Below are 16,827 nucleotides of genomic sequence, written 5' to 3'. Positions count from 1 at the left end.
GATTTGGGCAGATAGTGTATGTGTGCCTCAGTTTCTTCATCTGTATGATGGGAGTAGTAATAAAACCTATCCATTAGTGTTGCTTAGGGCTTAAGTTACATGATGTATTTAAATCACTTGGCATACTTCCTGACACATACTAAGTGTTCAATAAATACTAGCTATTATTATTATCATTTTAGCCATTGTTTGTTACATCATCACCATCATTATATGCCTTATCCTTTTAAAAGCTAACTTTGCTTCAGATCCCATCCTTTCCAACCTCCTTGGGGATTTCTCTCTCCTTTATCTTCAGCCTTCCGTATATATTTATATATTGACTCCTTTCTATCAGCTTCTTATATCTTAAATCTGAACTTTTTTTTTTTTTTTTTGCTGCACCTGTAGCATGTGGGAAGTCCTGGGCCAGGGATTGAACCCACACCACGGCACTGACCCTAGCCACAGCAGTGACAACCCCAGATCCTTAACCCATTAGGCCACTAGAGAACTCCTTAAATCTGTATACTTCCTTTGACTCTATCTCCCTCTATCAGCCCCACCTTACTCCTCCCTTTCACAGCTAAGCTTACTAAAATAATTATCTACATTATCTTTTCATTCTCCTTTCTCAGCTAGTTTATTCACCCCTCCCAATGAAAACTACTCTTTCCAAACTCACCAGGAAGTAACTTACTACTATACCCAGTGTGTAACTTTCAGTCTTCATCTTATCTGACCCATGGGGTCATTAACCACCATTTCTTCTTAAGTATCCCTTCTCCTTTAGCTTTCCTTTATATCTATAGCCATTTTCCCTCAGTCTCTTGTGCTGGCTTAGTTTCTTTTGTACATGTTGTAAACCTCAACATGGCCAAAACTGACCTTTCTTTCTTTTAATTGTATTTACCCTAGGTTATCCTTGATTTTATCCCTTCTATCTTTGTGTGTCTGTGTGTGCTTGCGCACATGCACACGTGCATTCATGTGCATGCCTACAAGACTTTATTTTTGGACTCTGAAAATGGAATTTCAAATAATTTTTACATGTCATGGTGTATTATTCTTTTGACTCCCCTCCACTTTCAACCTGTCAACCCTGTAAAAACCTTCTTAGCTGTGCACCATACAAAACTGAGGGTCACATATGGCCAGTGGGCTGCTGTAGTTTGCCATATCCCTTCTATCTTTATGTTTATTATTTATTTTACTTTGTTGTTAACTTTTCCTAATTTTTGCTCTTTTTTCTAAGTTAATTTTATTTTCACTTTGTTAATTTGCAAATTTTACTTTAGTTTTCCAGTCCAGTTGCCTTTCCCTGTTAATATTTTCTGTCATATATAACTCCACTATTTTAAGACATCCCTAAATTGAACCTCTTCCTCAACCCCTCATACCCCTTCTAATCATCCAGTTATGCACCCACCTGCACCCTCTCAGCAGATGGCATTATTATGTGTCAGGTTGCCCAAGTGAAAAACCTGCAGTCATTCTAGATTTTTGCCTATTCTTCGTCTTCCACATCTAATCAGTTATCAACTCTTGTATCTTTTAGGTGTCTCCTCTTTTCCGTAACACCCTTCTCTAAGCTTAAGCCTTTGGGATTTTTCTCTATTTCATTCATCCAAGGTATTTTCCGTGTTTTTTGTCATCTTGCTTCCCATCAGTTCATCTCCCGTCCCAGCTGAAAATCCTTCTGTGATCCTTTGTGCTATGCCAGCAGGAACTTCTTCTCCCTGTCTTCCTTGAATATAACCCTATTGTTTTACATTAATGTTTTTGGTCATACTTTTTTACTGCCTGGAATGCCCACTCCTCGCCTCAATCTCATTCCAGCCCAACTCTTGTTCATTCTTTAAGACTAAGCAAAACCATTTTTATCCACTTCCAAAAACATTGCTTTATACAACACCCACTAGAATATTTTCCTCTGTTTATGGCCCCACTGTGTCTTGCATACAGCTTTATTATAGTGCCTATCATATTTTATTGGTTCTTCCTTGCTTCATCTATTCTTGGGCTTCTTTAAAACAGAACATATATTACCCACACCTCTATACCCAGGGTCTGATACATACAGACTTTAATACGTGTTAAATATGTTTAGAGGTAACCTGTAGTGGCATTAGTATTCAAAGCACAAAGTACAGCTCGCTAAGAAGGGAAAACAATTGGGAAATGAGATTTATTTCCTCATGAAAAGAAAATGACACAAGTGGAATCAGTAATCATTTTATATATTTTTTCTAAAATTTTGATATATTCTCTTTTCTCTACTGAACAGAAGAATTTAATTTTTTCCCCTCTTTAGCATTCAGGTGTTTCATTGTCTTAAGCATGAAGGAACAGGTGGCAGGACACTGCTGGTAGATGGATTCTATGCAGCAGAACAGGTACTTCAAAAGGCACCTGAGGAATTTGAACTCCTCAGCCAAGTGCCGCTGAAGCATGAATATATTGAAAATGTTGGAGAATGTCACAACCACATGATTGGGGTTGGGCCAGTCTTAAATATCTACCCGTGGAATAAAGAGCTCTATTTGATCAGGTGAGTACCAAAGAACTATCCCCCAGTGTCATATGTTTGCCAAATATGAGTCTCCTAATGTAATGAAAATTTCTGAGACCCTTATAGCTGCCACATTTTAATATTGCTGTTATATACCTTTTTATTAGTATAATTTCTATTCTTATTATAATTCCCATGGAATAGTAAACAGATCAACAGGCAAGGTATACTGGATTGGGGGGTGCAGATATTTCAGATAGCATTTTATAATGAAAACACTTTTAAAATTAAAAAGTTATTAAATTGTGCTCAGTGACCAAACAGCCAGGGTACCCAAAGGCATGATGGCCACAACATTTGACGTAGCCCAGATTTATGCACATCTCCTGACCTGCATAGATCCAATAGCCTACTAGATATTGCCACCTAGAATCTCGTGGGATCGTAAAGCACATCATATTCAAAACCAATCATCATCTCCACTCATTTCAAGCCTGCTCCTTCACACCCAGCTGTGAAGACAAAAATAGGATCTCAGTTATCTAAAACAATGAATAGATGCTCAATATTTTCCCCAACATTTTATTATGAACATTTTTAAAAGCAGAAAAGTCAAACGCATTTACAAGGAAGACCCATAGACCTACCACCTCGATTCTACCATTAAGATATTACTGTAATTGTTTTATTACCTATGTATCCATCTTTCTATCCCACTGCTTATCTATCAATCAGTTAATCTTATTTTTGATACATTTCAAAGTACATTGCAGCTATGTGTCACCCTAATATACTTCTGTATTTAAAACCTTAAAGCAGAGTTCAATATTTGTTTATAGGTTTTTAATTTTGAGATAAAATATATATACAGTGATGTTTAAAACATTGAATATACACTTGCTGAGTTTTGACAAGTGCATACACCTGTGCAACCCAAACCCCTATCAAGATACAGAATATTATCACTATAGAAAGTACCTTGATACCCTTCTCAGTCCAGCCCTGCACACACACACCAAGAGGATACCCCTGTTTTGATTTTTTTACCACCATAGATTAGTTTTGCCTGTTCTAGAAATTCATGTCATGGAATAAACCCATTCTTTTATAAATAAACACCTGAGCTATTTCCTGTCTGGGGTTATTATGAATAAAGCTGACATGAATGTTCAGGTAAAAGTATCTTTGTAGATATGTGTCTTCATTTCACTCAGGTAAACATCTAAGAGTGGAACTGCTGGGTCATAGAGTAGGTGACTGTTTAGTTTTATTAGCAACTGCCAGGACTTTTACTAAAATAATTTCCCATTTGACACAGCCATCAACAATGTATGAAAGTTGTAGCAACTCCACATCCTTGCTAATACTTGATGTTGTCAGTCTTATTAATTTTAGCCATTATCTCCTTGGCTCTAATTTGCGTTTTGCGGTGGCTGATGATGTTGAGCATCTTTCCATGTACATATTGGCCATTCCTGTATCTCCTTTTGTTAAGTAACAAGTGAGATCTTTTGCCCATGTTTTCATTGGGTTGTCTTTTCAGCATTGAGTTTTGGGAGTTCTTTATATACTCTGGTCACCAGCTCTTACCTGATATATGTTTTAGGAATGTTATCTTCCAGCCTATGGCTTACCTATTTATTTTTTAACAGTGTTGTTGGATAAGCAAAGTCTTTTCTTTAATGGAATGGAGCTGGTCAATTTTTTCTTTAATGATCACTGTTTCTGTGACCTGCATAAGAAATCTTTGACTGCCTCCATGACATTATGATATTCTCTTATGTTTTCTAAAGGTGTTATGGTTTTTATCTTCTGCCTTTAAGTCAATGATCTATCTCAAATTAACTTTTCACATGTGAGGTAAAGGTAGAAGTTCATGTCTTATACATATGGATATTCAGGTGTTACAGCACAATTTGTTGAAAAGACCTCCCTTTCCCCCATTGGATTGCCTTTGCAATTCTGTCAAAAATCAGATGACCATAGAAATGTGAGTTTGTTTCTGGATGCTCTTTTTGGTTCTATTATCTATTTGTGGATCTTTATGACAGTTCCACTTAGTCTTGGCTACTGCATGCTTATGGTAATTCTTGAAGTCAGGTAATATGTTTGTCAACTTTGTTCTTTTTAAAGATTATTTTGGATGCTTTAGGTCAGGGTCTATACACTTTTCTGTAAAGGGCCAGATAGAAAATATTTTAGGCCTTGTGGGCCGTATGGTCTCTATTGCAGCTACTCAATACTGTATGGAAGCACAACGGCAGCCATAGACCATATGTAAATGAACGGGCATAGCTGCATTCCAATAAAACATCATTTACAAAAACAAGCCATAGGCTAGATTTGGCCCACAGACCTTTCTTGGCCAACCTTAGTTCTAGATTCTTTATATTTTCATATAAATTTTAGAATCAGCTTGTCGATTTTTAGGAAGAAGCCTGTTAGTATTATGATTGAGATTCTTTGAATCTATAGGTCATTTTGGTGAGCATTGACAAACCAGCAGTTTTGAGTGTTCCAAACAAACCTGATCTAGCTTCCTATTTACTTGGTCTTCTTTAATTTCTCTCAGCAGTGCTTTATAGTATTGAACATAGATATCTTGTATATATTTTGTTTATTTCTAAGTATTTTATGTGTTGATAGTATTATAAAATAAAATTTTGATATTTTCCAGTTGTGTGCTGTCATTATATAAAAACAATTTATTTCTCTTTTAATGGGTATTTTATTTTGTAGCCTTGCTATAGTCATTCATTAGTCCTAAGAAGTTTTGGGTTTTGTTTCTTAGGGTTCTTGGGATTATCTACATAGACAGTCATGTTAAAGGGACAGTTTTATTTTTTCATTTCCAATCTATATGCTTATTTGTTTTTCTTACTGCATTGGCTAGCACTCCACTGCTATGTTAAATAAGAGTGGCAAGAGCAGACATCCTTAGGATGAAAGCGTTCAGTATTTCACCATGTATGACATTAGCTGTAAGGGTTTGGTAATGTTTTTTATCATATTAAGGAATTTCCCCTCCAAGTTTGCTGAGAGGTTGTTTTTTTATATATCATGAATGAGTATTGCATCTTGATAAATGTGTTATCCCCATTTATCAATTGAAATAATCATATTATTTTTCGTCTTTCTTCTATTAATATGGTAAATTACATTAATTTATTTTCAAATGTTAAACCAACCTTGCACTCCTAGGATAAATTATACTTGATCATAATTTATTACTGTACACACACACATAATATGTATATGTAAATGTTTGTGTGTGCCTGTGCATGGATCCCATAGTGTGGATCCAGTTGAGAGAGAGATACTCTATGGTAAGTTAAACCAGGAAAGTTTAATATAAAGTATTAGTAACTATGGAAAAACAAAAACAAAAAAAAAGTATTAGGAACTATGATAAAAGAGTGACTATAAGATATAAAGAAATTCATATAGTACCCTATGGCTGAGACAGAGTATTCAAGGAAGAATAAACATAGAAAGGGTTCAGACCTAGAAAGTTCAGCCACCTGATATCAGAGAAGTTTTCTGGTTTAGCCAGGCAGGAGCTGGTGTAGAGGTGTTGGACAAACAGTAGGCCTCCCTTCCGGAGTGCAGGCAGAGAAGCATGCAATCAGCAACTGGTGATGTGAGTGTGCAAAGGAAGTCTGGGCACCATGCAAGCATGCAGTCTAGGTGCTCTTAAGTCTTCCTACTTTCACTGGCACTCAGACTTCCTTTCAGTGTGTGGTCCGGCAGAACATGGGAGGCTTCGTGCAGGTCATATGGGGCTCTGGTTTACTGTGTCTAGAAGGGTGTGGAAAGGCTGTCACCGGACCAAGGCTGCAAGGTGTCATAGGGACCATATCCTGGGCCCCAAAGGCTGTGCCACCTGATGCCCTCACACCTATAGAGCCGAGCCCTGGCCAGGGCCAAAAATGGCAAGAGAACCTCTTCCTCCTTCCTTCCTCCAACGCCAGCTACTGAGAAAGCTTAATATTGCGCTCGCTATAGAGGAGAAATGCTTAAAGGAATTCTTATATCAAGAACATGTATGTAGGGATGCACTCAGAATGGAGACACAATAAGCTGGTAACTGACACGTACACATAGCTGGTTTCAGCCTAATAATATATTGAGAAATTTTGCATCAAGGTTCAAGAGGGATATTGGTCCACAATTTTCTTTTTGTAATGAGTTTGTCATGTTTTGTTATTTTCTAACTTTGTAAAACTCTGGTTTACCAAAGAGTTTGTGTAATGTTAGTGCTATTTCCACCTTAAATGTTTTTTAGAATTTTCTAGGAAAACCATGTTGTTTGTCTGGGAATGGAGTTTATTTTATGCTAAGGTTTTGGATATTAAATTTAATTTTTCCTATATACATATAGATCTAGTAAGACTTTTCTGTTTGCTTTTTAATGATTCTTTCAAGAAATTTGCACATTTTATCTAAGTTGTCAAATTTGCAGTCACAAAGTCATTCATCATATTATCTTATTTTCGTAATGATTCTTGGTATTGGTAATTTTTGCTCTCTTTTTTTTTTTGTTCAGTCTGCTAAGAGTTTATCCGTTTTCTTGGTCCTTCGTTAATTCTCCCTATCGTTTGTATGTTCTCATCTTCGTTATTCCCCTATTTTTACATACTTTTAATTTATTCTCATTTTTCTAGTTCCCCAAGGTGGAACTTTAGATCATTGATATTATTGATTTAGTCTTTGTTAATATAATAATTTAAAGCCATATTTGTACCTCTAACCCTTTTTAGCTGCATCCCACAAATATTGATGGTTTATTTTCATGATAATTAAGTACAAAATACCTTCTAATTTCACTTATGTTTTCTTTCTTTAACCGTGTTATTTTATATTCTGTGTCCTCTCTCATTTTTTTGACTCATTATTCTGTCAACTGCTGAGAAAACAACATTAAAATACCCAAATAATATTGTGATTTTGTCTCTTTCTCCCCTTAATCCCATCAGTTCTTGCTTCATGTTTTCTGAATATTTGTTATTAAGCACATAGTCATTTATGATTTTTATGTCTTTTGATGAAATGTCCATTTATACTCATAAAATGGCCTTCTTTAACTTTGTTTTGAAGTCTGTTTTATCTGAAATTAATACAGCCACTCAGCCTTCTTATGCTTACCCTCTGCTTGCTGTTTAATTTTCTATCCTCTTTTTTCTTTTTATATTTTTTTCATTATAACTGGTTTACAGTGTTCTATCAATTTTCTACTGTACAGCATGGTGACCCAGTTACACATACAAGTATACATTCTATTTTCTCCCATGACCATGCTCCATCATAAGTGACTAGACACAGTTCCCAGTGCTACACAGCAGGATCTCATTGCCTATCCATTCCAAAGGCAATCTATCCTCTTTTCTCTAACTTATCTGTGTTTTTGTATTTAAATAAATACCATACATATACTTCAGTCCTGCCTTTTTTATCCAGCCTGACAATCTCTTTTAATTGAGGTATTTAGTGCATTAACATTTTTAAAGCTTTAAAACATTTTAAAAGTTTTGTTTTGTTTTTGTTTTTACTTTTAACAGGTACAAGTTTTGTTTTGTTTTGTTTTTTACTTTTTTAAGGTCACACCTGTGGCATATGGAGGTTCCCAGGCTAGGGATCAAATCGGAGCTGCAGCTGCAGGCCTACGCCATACCCACAGCAACACCGATCTGAGCATCACCTGCGACCTACACCACAGCTCATGGCAACGCTGGGTTTTTAACCCACTGAGCGAGGCCAGGGATCGAACCCACATCCTCATGGGTACTATTCAGATTCTTAACCCACTGAGCAACAATGGGAACTCCAAAGTTTTTATTCGTATACCATAAAATTAATGTTTTAGGTACATAACTGATTATTAATATATTTACAAAGTCATATAACCATCATCACAATCCAGTTTTTGGACATTTCTGTCGTCCCCAAAAAGCTCCCTTCTGCCTACTAAGCAGTGACTCCCTATTTCCCAGCCCCTGGCAATCACTGACCTACTTTCTGTCGGTATGGGTTTGCCTCTTCTGGACATTTTATATAAATGGAATCATACAATACGTAGTAGTCTTTTGTGTCAGCTTTCTTTCACTCACTTAGCATAATGTTTCACATTTCATCCATGTTGTAATATGTATCCTTTTGATTGCTGAATAGTATTCTTGTGTGTGTGTGTGTGTGTGTGTGTGTGTGTGTGTGTGTGTGTGTGTGTATGACATATATCACATTTTGTTTATGCATTCAACAATAATGAACATTTCGATTATTTCTGATTTGGGGCTATTCCAAATAATGTTGCTCTGGACGTCTGCATACAAGTCTTTGCGTAGACATGTGTTTTCATTTCTCTTGGGTAGATTTCTAGGAATGTAATGGCTGCTTCATGTTTTTCCCTTTGAGGAACTGCAGAACTGTTTTCCTGCCAATAATATATGAGGCCTTCAGTTTCTGCACATGTTCACCAGCACTAATTAGCTGTCTTTTTTATTATAGCCATCCTCGTGGGTGTGGAGTCGTATTTCATTGTGGTTTTGATTTGCATTTCCCTGATGATTAGTGATGTTGAGCATCTTATTTTATATGAAATATATGTATTTATTTACATATATATGTGCATATGATTTATATGCATCAACATGAAGAGATTTCAAAAACATAATGCTCATTATTATATACAGTATAATAGCATGTATATAAAATTTTAAAGTACAATTGATACCATGTATTATTTATTAATAAATTATGAATTTATCTAGAAAAAATTTTTAAAGCATGTACTGGAAAGATATACAACAAATTCATTATAATGGTTGCCTCTGCATAGGGAAAGTAAAAACTTCATCTTTAATGCTCCATTTTATTTAAACAATATGAAAGTGACTAAATATTAACATTTGTTAAATCTGAGTAGTGTACATGTGTATTTATTGCAGTATTTGCTGTTTTGGGGTTTTTTTGTTTTTCGGGTTTTTTTTTTTTTTTTTTGGTCTTTGTAGGGCCACACCCTTGGCACATGAAAGTTCCCAGGCCAGGGGTCCAGTCAGAGCTGTAGTCACCAGCTTATCCCACACCCACAGCCACAGCAACCCCAGATCCAAACCGTGTCTGCAACCTCCACCACAGCTCATGGAGCCTTAACCTGCTGAGCAAAGCCAGGAATCGAACCTGAGTCTTCATGAATACTAGTCTGGTTCATTACCACTGAGCCACAACAGGGACTCCGGTGTTTGCTGTTGTTTTCTATCTTTTCTAAGTTTTGAGAATTAAAAACAAAAGCAGTCATCCCTTAATGATTTTTTTCAGGTTTGTTGAAGTGTAATTAAATAAAAGTTGCATGGATTTAAGCTATACAATTCAATGGGCTTTTTGTTGTTGGGTTTTGTTTGTTTGTTTGTTTGTTTGTTTTGTTTTGTTTTTTGGCCACTCCCATGGCTGTGGAAGTTCCTGGGTCAGGGATCGAACCTGCACCACTACAGTGACAATGCCAGATCCTTAACCCACTGAGCCACCAGGGAACTCCTACAACTTTGATGTCCATATACATCATGAAATGATTGCTATAATCAAGCTAATTAACATATTCATCACCTTACATAGGTACGTTTCATTTTGTTTTCATGGCATAAATGTATGTTCAGAATTATTACTGCTTAGATTTAACAACTTTTTTTTTAGCGTGTCAATTATATATTTAATGATGTTGAGCATCTTTTCATTTGTTCATCCATTTGGCTTTTAGGCCATTTGTATATTTTCTTTAGTCAAATATTGTGTTCATGTTTAAATTGTATCATTTGTCTTCTTTTTTCCTTCCAGTTTTATTGAAATATAATTGACATATGGCACTGTATAAGTTTAAGGTGTACAGCATAATAATTTGACGTAAATACATCATGAAATGATTAGCACAATAAGTTAATGAACATCCATCATATCAATAGATACAAAATTAAAGAAATAGAAAAAAATGTTTCCTTGTTATGAGAACTCTTAACAACTTTAATGTGTAACATACAACAATGTTGAGTATATTATCGTGTTGTATATTACATACCTAGTACTTATTTATCTTATAACTGGAAGTTTGTACCTTTTGACCACCTTCATAAAATTCCCCCTTCCCCTTCCACACTGAGCTTGCTGCTGTCCAGTTTTGTTAACATCATTTATTAAAGAAACTATTCTTTCCCCATTGAGAAGTCTTGGTTCCCTTGTCAAATATTAGTTGACCACATATGCATGGGCTTATTTCTGAACTCTCAGTTCTGTTCCCTTGGTCTATGTGTTTGGTTTTATACCAGTAGCATACTGTTTTGATATGATCCTTCTTTAATATAGCTTGAAATCAGAAAGTTTGATGCCTCCAGCTTTGTTTTTCTTTCTCAAGATGATTTTTGCTATTCTTGGTCTTTTGTACTTCCGTACAAATTTTTAATTGCTTTTTTCTATTTTTGGAAAATACCATTGGAATTCTGTTAGGGATTGCATTGAATCAGTAGATGGCTTTGGGTATTATGAACATGTTAACAATATTAATTCTTCCAACCTAAAAGCATGGAATATCTTTCCATTTATTTGTCATCTTCAGTTTATTTCATCAATGTCTTTTAGGTTTCAGTGTACAGATCTTTCACCTCCTTGATTAAATTTATTCCTAGGTATTTTATTCTCTTTGATACAATTGTAAGTGGGATTATTTTTTAAATTTCTTTTTCTGATAGCTTGTTGTTAGGGTATAGAAATGAAACTGATTTTTGCATATTGATTTTAATGTATATTTTTTGGCCACACCCATGGCAAAAGGAAATTCCCAGAATAGGGATCAAACCCACACCACAGTAGCAACCCAAGCCACTGCAGTGACAATACTACTCAAATGTCCATCTACAGTAGAATGGATGAATAATATTCTATTCAGCATGAAGAATGAATGAATTAGCGCTACACAGCACAACAATGATGAATCTCCTGAATAAAATATTAAACGAAAGAAGCCAGACACAAAAGAACACATAACGTAGTATTCTATTTATATAAAGTGTTATAAAGGAGCAAAACTAATTTTGGTGACAGAAGTCATGAGTGAGGTGAGGGACAGTATTGAAAGGGTGGCAGGGAATGTTCTGGGGTTCAGATAATGATCTATTTATGCTAGTGATATGGATGTGTTTACATCATAAACATTCATTAAGATTATGATTTATATGCTTTTCTGTATATATACTGTTCTTCAGTTAAAAAAATAAATTGTCGGAGTTCCCATCGTGGCGCAGTGGTTAACGAATCCGACTAGGAACCATGAGGTTGCGGGTTCGGTCCCTGCCCTTGCTCAGTGGGTTAACGATCCGGCGTTGCCATGAGCTGTGGTGTAGGTTGCAGACGCGGCTCGGATCCCGCGTTGCTGTGGCTCTGGCGTAGGCTGACAGCTCCACCTCCGATTAGACCCCTAGCCTGGGAATCTTCATATGCTATGAGAGCAGCCCTAGAAATGGCAAAAAGACAAAAAAATAATAATAATAATAAAAAGTAAATTGTCTTAGGTAAAAAAGAAATCTAATATCCTAGCAAAGGTTTTTCACTGACTTCCCATTGACTCAGAATGAAATGAAAGTCCTTACCAAGGCCAGCCCCTTTGCATGGGCTGGCCCATGGCTACCTCCTCCACTTCATTTCTTGCCATTATTCCCCTGCTTACTCAGCTCCATCCACATGACCTTCTTGCTTTTCTGCAAACATAAAACTCCTTTCTGCTCTAAGACTTTGTACTTACTGTTCTCTCTGCCTGAGACACTCTTCCCTCAGTTTGTCACATTGCTAGTTTCTTATCATTACAAGTGCCAACTCAAATGCTACTTCTTAAAAAAAAAAAGTACTTCACTCAACATTCCATCTGAAATAGACTTCCTAGTCACTTTTTTAAATCATGTAACACTATTTTCTTCTTCATAGCATCTGTAACTAGTTATATATTCATTACTATACATCATCTATCTTCCTCAATAGAATGTAAACTCCCCAAACTCTGGGATCATATCCATTTTATCTTTAATGCCTGATGTACCACTGAACACATAGCACATGCTTATGTACATGTTAGATTTGAATGAATGAATGAATGAGTGGAGATCCCTGAATAAACTGTCCACTGGCTACAAAGGGAAACACCTGAGAAGTTGTAAGTCATTCTGTTAAAAAGAAAGCTTTGTTAGTACAAACTTGCCAACCTCAGCTTGGTGAGGAGAAAGCTCAGATCTTTCCTCAATGTTTCTATGAAATTTGGCCAAGGGAAGGTACTTTAGATAAGATGTCATATTGTAAGATGGTAGAAACCAACTAGAACTTTCTTCTACCCCCTACCCCCAAAGGACATTTTCCAAAACAAAATATGGTGAACAGGCGATGGAGCACTTCTCTAAATTAATCTATACTCCTGAGAGGACATTGACTTATTATTGTTATTTCATCTCTGGGACAAGTAATAAATATAGGGAAAGTCTTATATAAAATTGTTCAATAAGCAACAGATGTCTGTAACATGTGTTTGAGGAGAGCTTTCTCGTGTTTTCATCTTAGGTACAACAACTATGACCGGGCTGTCATCAATACCGTGCCTTATGATATTGTCCATCGTTGGTATACAGCACACCGTACTCTAACAACTGAGTTGAGGAGACCTGAGAACGAGTTTTGGGTCAAACTAAAGCCTGGCAGGGTGGGTGCCAAACTCTAAAGATGTCAAGTAAACTTATTATATTGAAGCAGTGAAGAATGAGTACTTATTTAATACACACTCAAAGTGTTGCAAAAGAAAAAGAATCCTGGGTGTTGGCCCTGGTCCTACCATGCACTCGCTGAATGATCCGGAAGCAGGTTCCACCCAGTATCTACCCATCAGTGACTCAGTGACTCTATTTTTATGATGAGAGCTTTGAACTCAGCAGTCCCTAAGAGTCTTTCTAGCTTTATGATTCTCCTTCTCCTTCTCCTTCTCCCTTCTTCTCCCCCTTCTTCATCTTCTTCTTTTCCTCTTCCTCTTCCTCCCCTTCCTCTTCTTCCTCTTCCTCCTCTTCCTCCTCTTCTTCCTCCTCTTCTTCCTCCTCTTCTTCCTCCTCCTCTTCTTCCTCCTCCTCTTCTTCTTCTTCCTCTTCTTCTTCCTCTTGATATTTCCTCTGGAGAAATTATTTTGCTAGCTTAGCATAAAATATAATGAAATAGTTTAACTCTTTGGGAATATATATGTAAAGAATTAAAGAGAAAGAAAAAGAAAAAAAACCCAATGACCTGGTTTGCTTTCATAAGAGAATAGTTACTCAAGAAATATAAGCTCCTCAAATGCAGGGCCTGTTATCGGCGTTGCCTTTGTTATGTCCATTTAGCCTCTACAGGGCTCTGCACATCCTAGTTTCCAAATGTTTGTTTAATCTCAAAAGAAAAATACCTCATTGAATGGAACCAGAGAACAACCTAAAGCTTTTCTTTTAAATGATCTCTTCTGATTTAGGGTTCCTTTGTTCTGCCCTTGTTCTGAGCGTTTTTCTTCTTTTTTCCCATTTACAGGTCCTATTTATAGACAACTGGCGTGTCCTACATGGCAGAGAATCCTTCACTGGCTACCGCCAGCTCTGCGGCTGCTACTTAACAAGGGATGATGTATTGAACACGGCTCGTCTCTTGGGGCTTCAGGCTTAAAGTTGACAACATTGGGATGATGCGCACACCTGACACCCTGGCTACCAGAATTTCCCATCAGCAGGATAATATTGTGTCAGTACCTACTTCAGACTATCTCCTTACCTTGTTACACAAAGCTAAAACCTCCCCTTTCTCTAGTAGGGAAAACTGTATAGAAAGGCCTCTGAGACAACTGATGTCAGCCATCTAGTGTGGTACCCTTCTTCCCCAAGTTATAGCGCGGACTCATTTAGTTTTTAGACCTTTTGATGTAACTCTGGTCAATATATTTCAGAAACATAATCACCACATTGATAAAGAAACAATAATAGTCACTACATCAAAATTTGTTTCAACTGGATCAGTTACGAAGAAATGAATTCTAGGAATAACAAAGTCTTGATAGAGCTGAGATGTGCATATTTTTTAATCTTAGGATACCTAAACACTTTTAAAAGTTATTGAGGACCCCTAAAGAGTGCTTGGATGTGGGCTATATCTGTTGATCCTAATTGTATCAATAATAGCAGATACAATCACAATAGATGTTAAAGTTAAAATGCTTAAGATTGAAGAGTACAAAAGCACACATCCCTCAGCTATCGGAGAGATGACAGCATCACATGTCCTGTGGCCTCTGAAAAAGTCCTTTTACAGTCATGAAATGACTAGAGTGAAAAAGGTAATATCATCTTAATGTTGTTATTGAAAAATTGTTTTTAACCCACAGAGCCAAGGGCTGGAGGATACCTTGGGACAGTCCCTTACATGGACATACGAATTAAAGAGTTTAACTCATAAATTTTTCTGTATGGTCTCCTAGAACTACAGGCATTGTAAGAATTGCTTGATAGCATGAGCTCAGTGATAAAGTGGGAACTGAATACCAACAGTGTTTTATCTGGTGAGAGGGGTTACATCTGTCTAAGTCATCTCTTGAGGAGTAAAACTAAGCAGTCTCTACAGCTCCCGTGAAACAAACCCTTCCGTTTAGTAACTCTGTGAGGGAGAACTGCAGAAAGCTTTTAGAGATTTCTGAGGTTACATGGGATCATTCATAGATGCACACACACAAAACACAAGGAGAGTGCAGAGGGTTAGTACATAAGATTGTTCAGGAAATTCATCACAATAAATAATGTGCCTCCAAAGAAACATGGAATTTAGGATGCAGTCTATTTTCCTCCATTTCTGCTGATCTTTGTTTCTTATTTTTTCCTATCTTAAAATATTGTACATGTTAATTGCCAAGATTTGACTGGGTTAGGTGTAATACATTGGTTTGGGCTGGGGTTGGAGAGTTTATGGGGTTTTTTTGGTGGCACCCATGGCATGAAGGAGTTCCAGGGCCACAGATCAAACCCACGCCATAACAATAACCAGAGCTGCTGCAGTGACCGTGCCAGATCCTTAAGCCACTGTGCCACAAGGGAACTTCGTGTTTCTTTTATTTTTTAAAATGGCTTTACTGTATATGTGGAGCGAGAGAAGGCAAACAGAGAGATAGGAGTGAGGTTTATGTTCCCTTGGCTTTCATCGAAAGTGAAGCCGTGCAGTAACCACACTGACTGCTGTAGAATATGCTCAAAGACAATCCAGGCTAGGATGTGCACGAGAGAAACCAATTCATTAGTGTCGGGATAGGAGTCCCAAATCCAAGTCAGGATTCTGACAGAGAAGAGAGCCTAATCTGGTGCTTTCAGGAAGTTCCTGGTTCACATTTACTAGTTGATGCGGTACTTACTGACCCATCCGGTGCTCCACAAGATGTTCTCAGCATGTTTCTGCATTTTACTTGTACTGTCTAGGAACCTTGAGGGGATCCTCCATGAAATGTGTTGTCCTCTAAGGTCGAAAGATGGATAATCAAGTTCAGATTGTTAAGGAATACCATTTAGCAATCCAAATAAAAGTAACCACATTTTGACATACGACTTTGCTCTCTGCTGTTAGGTATGCCTAGAGTATGTCAGCAGGGGTCTTCATCGGAACAGTTGTACCTTTTTGGAAGTTTTGCCTAAATTAGCCTTAAAAGTTACACTCTAACTGGGGTCGGCATTGATTTATGACAAGCAAAGAACATGTTCATGGCCCCGGAGAGCTAAGGACGCAGATCAATTGCCCTCCCTTTGTGCTGAAGGACTCCCTTTACCTTCTGTCTTCCCTGGGACCTTCATTCATTCATTATCTCATCCTCACTTCCCTAAATTTCCAATCAATCAATTTTCTATGATGTACTCCCCTCAGAGGAAGAAAGCGGAAAAGGAACAATTTGAGTGTTGCTCATGGTCACTGAGAACTTTCTACATGACGAAACATAAGCACGAGTCTTTGTCTCCCAAGCTCCCTGCAGAGCCGCTTTTGCCCTTTGAGGCAGTGGGATATGACCAGCAGGGTCAGGAGCGCAGCACCTAACACGGTGTTTCGTTGCACCCAACATAATCATTTCCTAATACAGATTTTTGGAATAAGAGTGAGTAATCAATTCTTTTCAAACTCACCAGAAAATATTACATTCTCTGTATGTCTTTTTGTGTTTGGCAATTAACTGGCACTGAATGTTGTTCACCTTCAACTGGAGTGACCAAGCATCCAAATGTGCCCAAACCAAGAGAGGTTCCCTGGGCTACAGAACCTACAATTTTTTTTAATAC

At 37.1% G+C, this 16,827-nt stretch overlaps 1 protein-coding gene across 5 annotated transcripts in view; it reads left to right on the top strand.

Annotated features, from left to right (window-relative positions):
- TMLHE (trimethyllysine hydroxylase, epsilon) overlaps positions 1-16,104 on the top strand; it is a 71,797-nt gene extending 55,693 nt beyond the window's left edge. For 4 of the 5 annotated variants that reach the window (XM_003135511.4, XM_021080450.1, XM_021080448.1 and 1 more), the window contains 3 exons: positions 2,294-2,530; positions 13,076-13,214; positions 14,060-16,104. In XM_003135511.4, coding sequence (XP_003135559.1) covers positions 2,294-2,530; positions 13,076-13,214; positions 14,060-14,191 — 508 coding nt within the window. In that variant the 3' untranslated portion in view covers positions 14,192-16,104. The remainder of the gene's footprint in view (positions 1-2,293; positions 2,531-13,075; positions 13,215-14,059) is intronic. The other variant, XM_005674022.3, reaches the window with a different exon arrangement.

The sequence above is a fragment of the Sus scrofa genome, chromosome X, assembly GCF_000003025.6.
Source record: "Sus scrofa isolate TJ Tabasco breed Duroc chromosome X, Sscrofa11.1, whole genome shotgun sequence".
In the NCBI taxonomy this organism is placed as follows: Eukaryota; Metazoa; Chordata; class Mammalia; order Artiodactyla; family Suidae; genus Sus; species Sus scrofa.
This window is presented reverse-complemented; position numbering and strand designations above follow the sequence as displayed.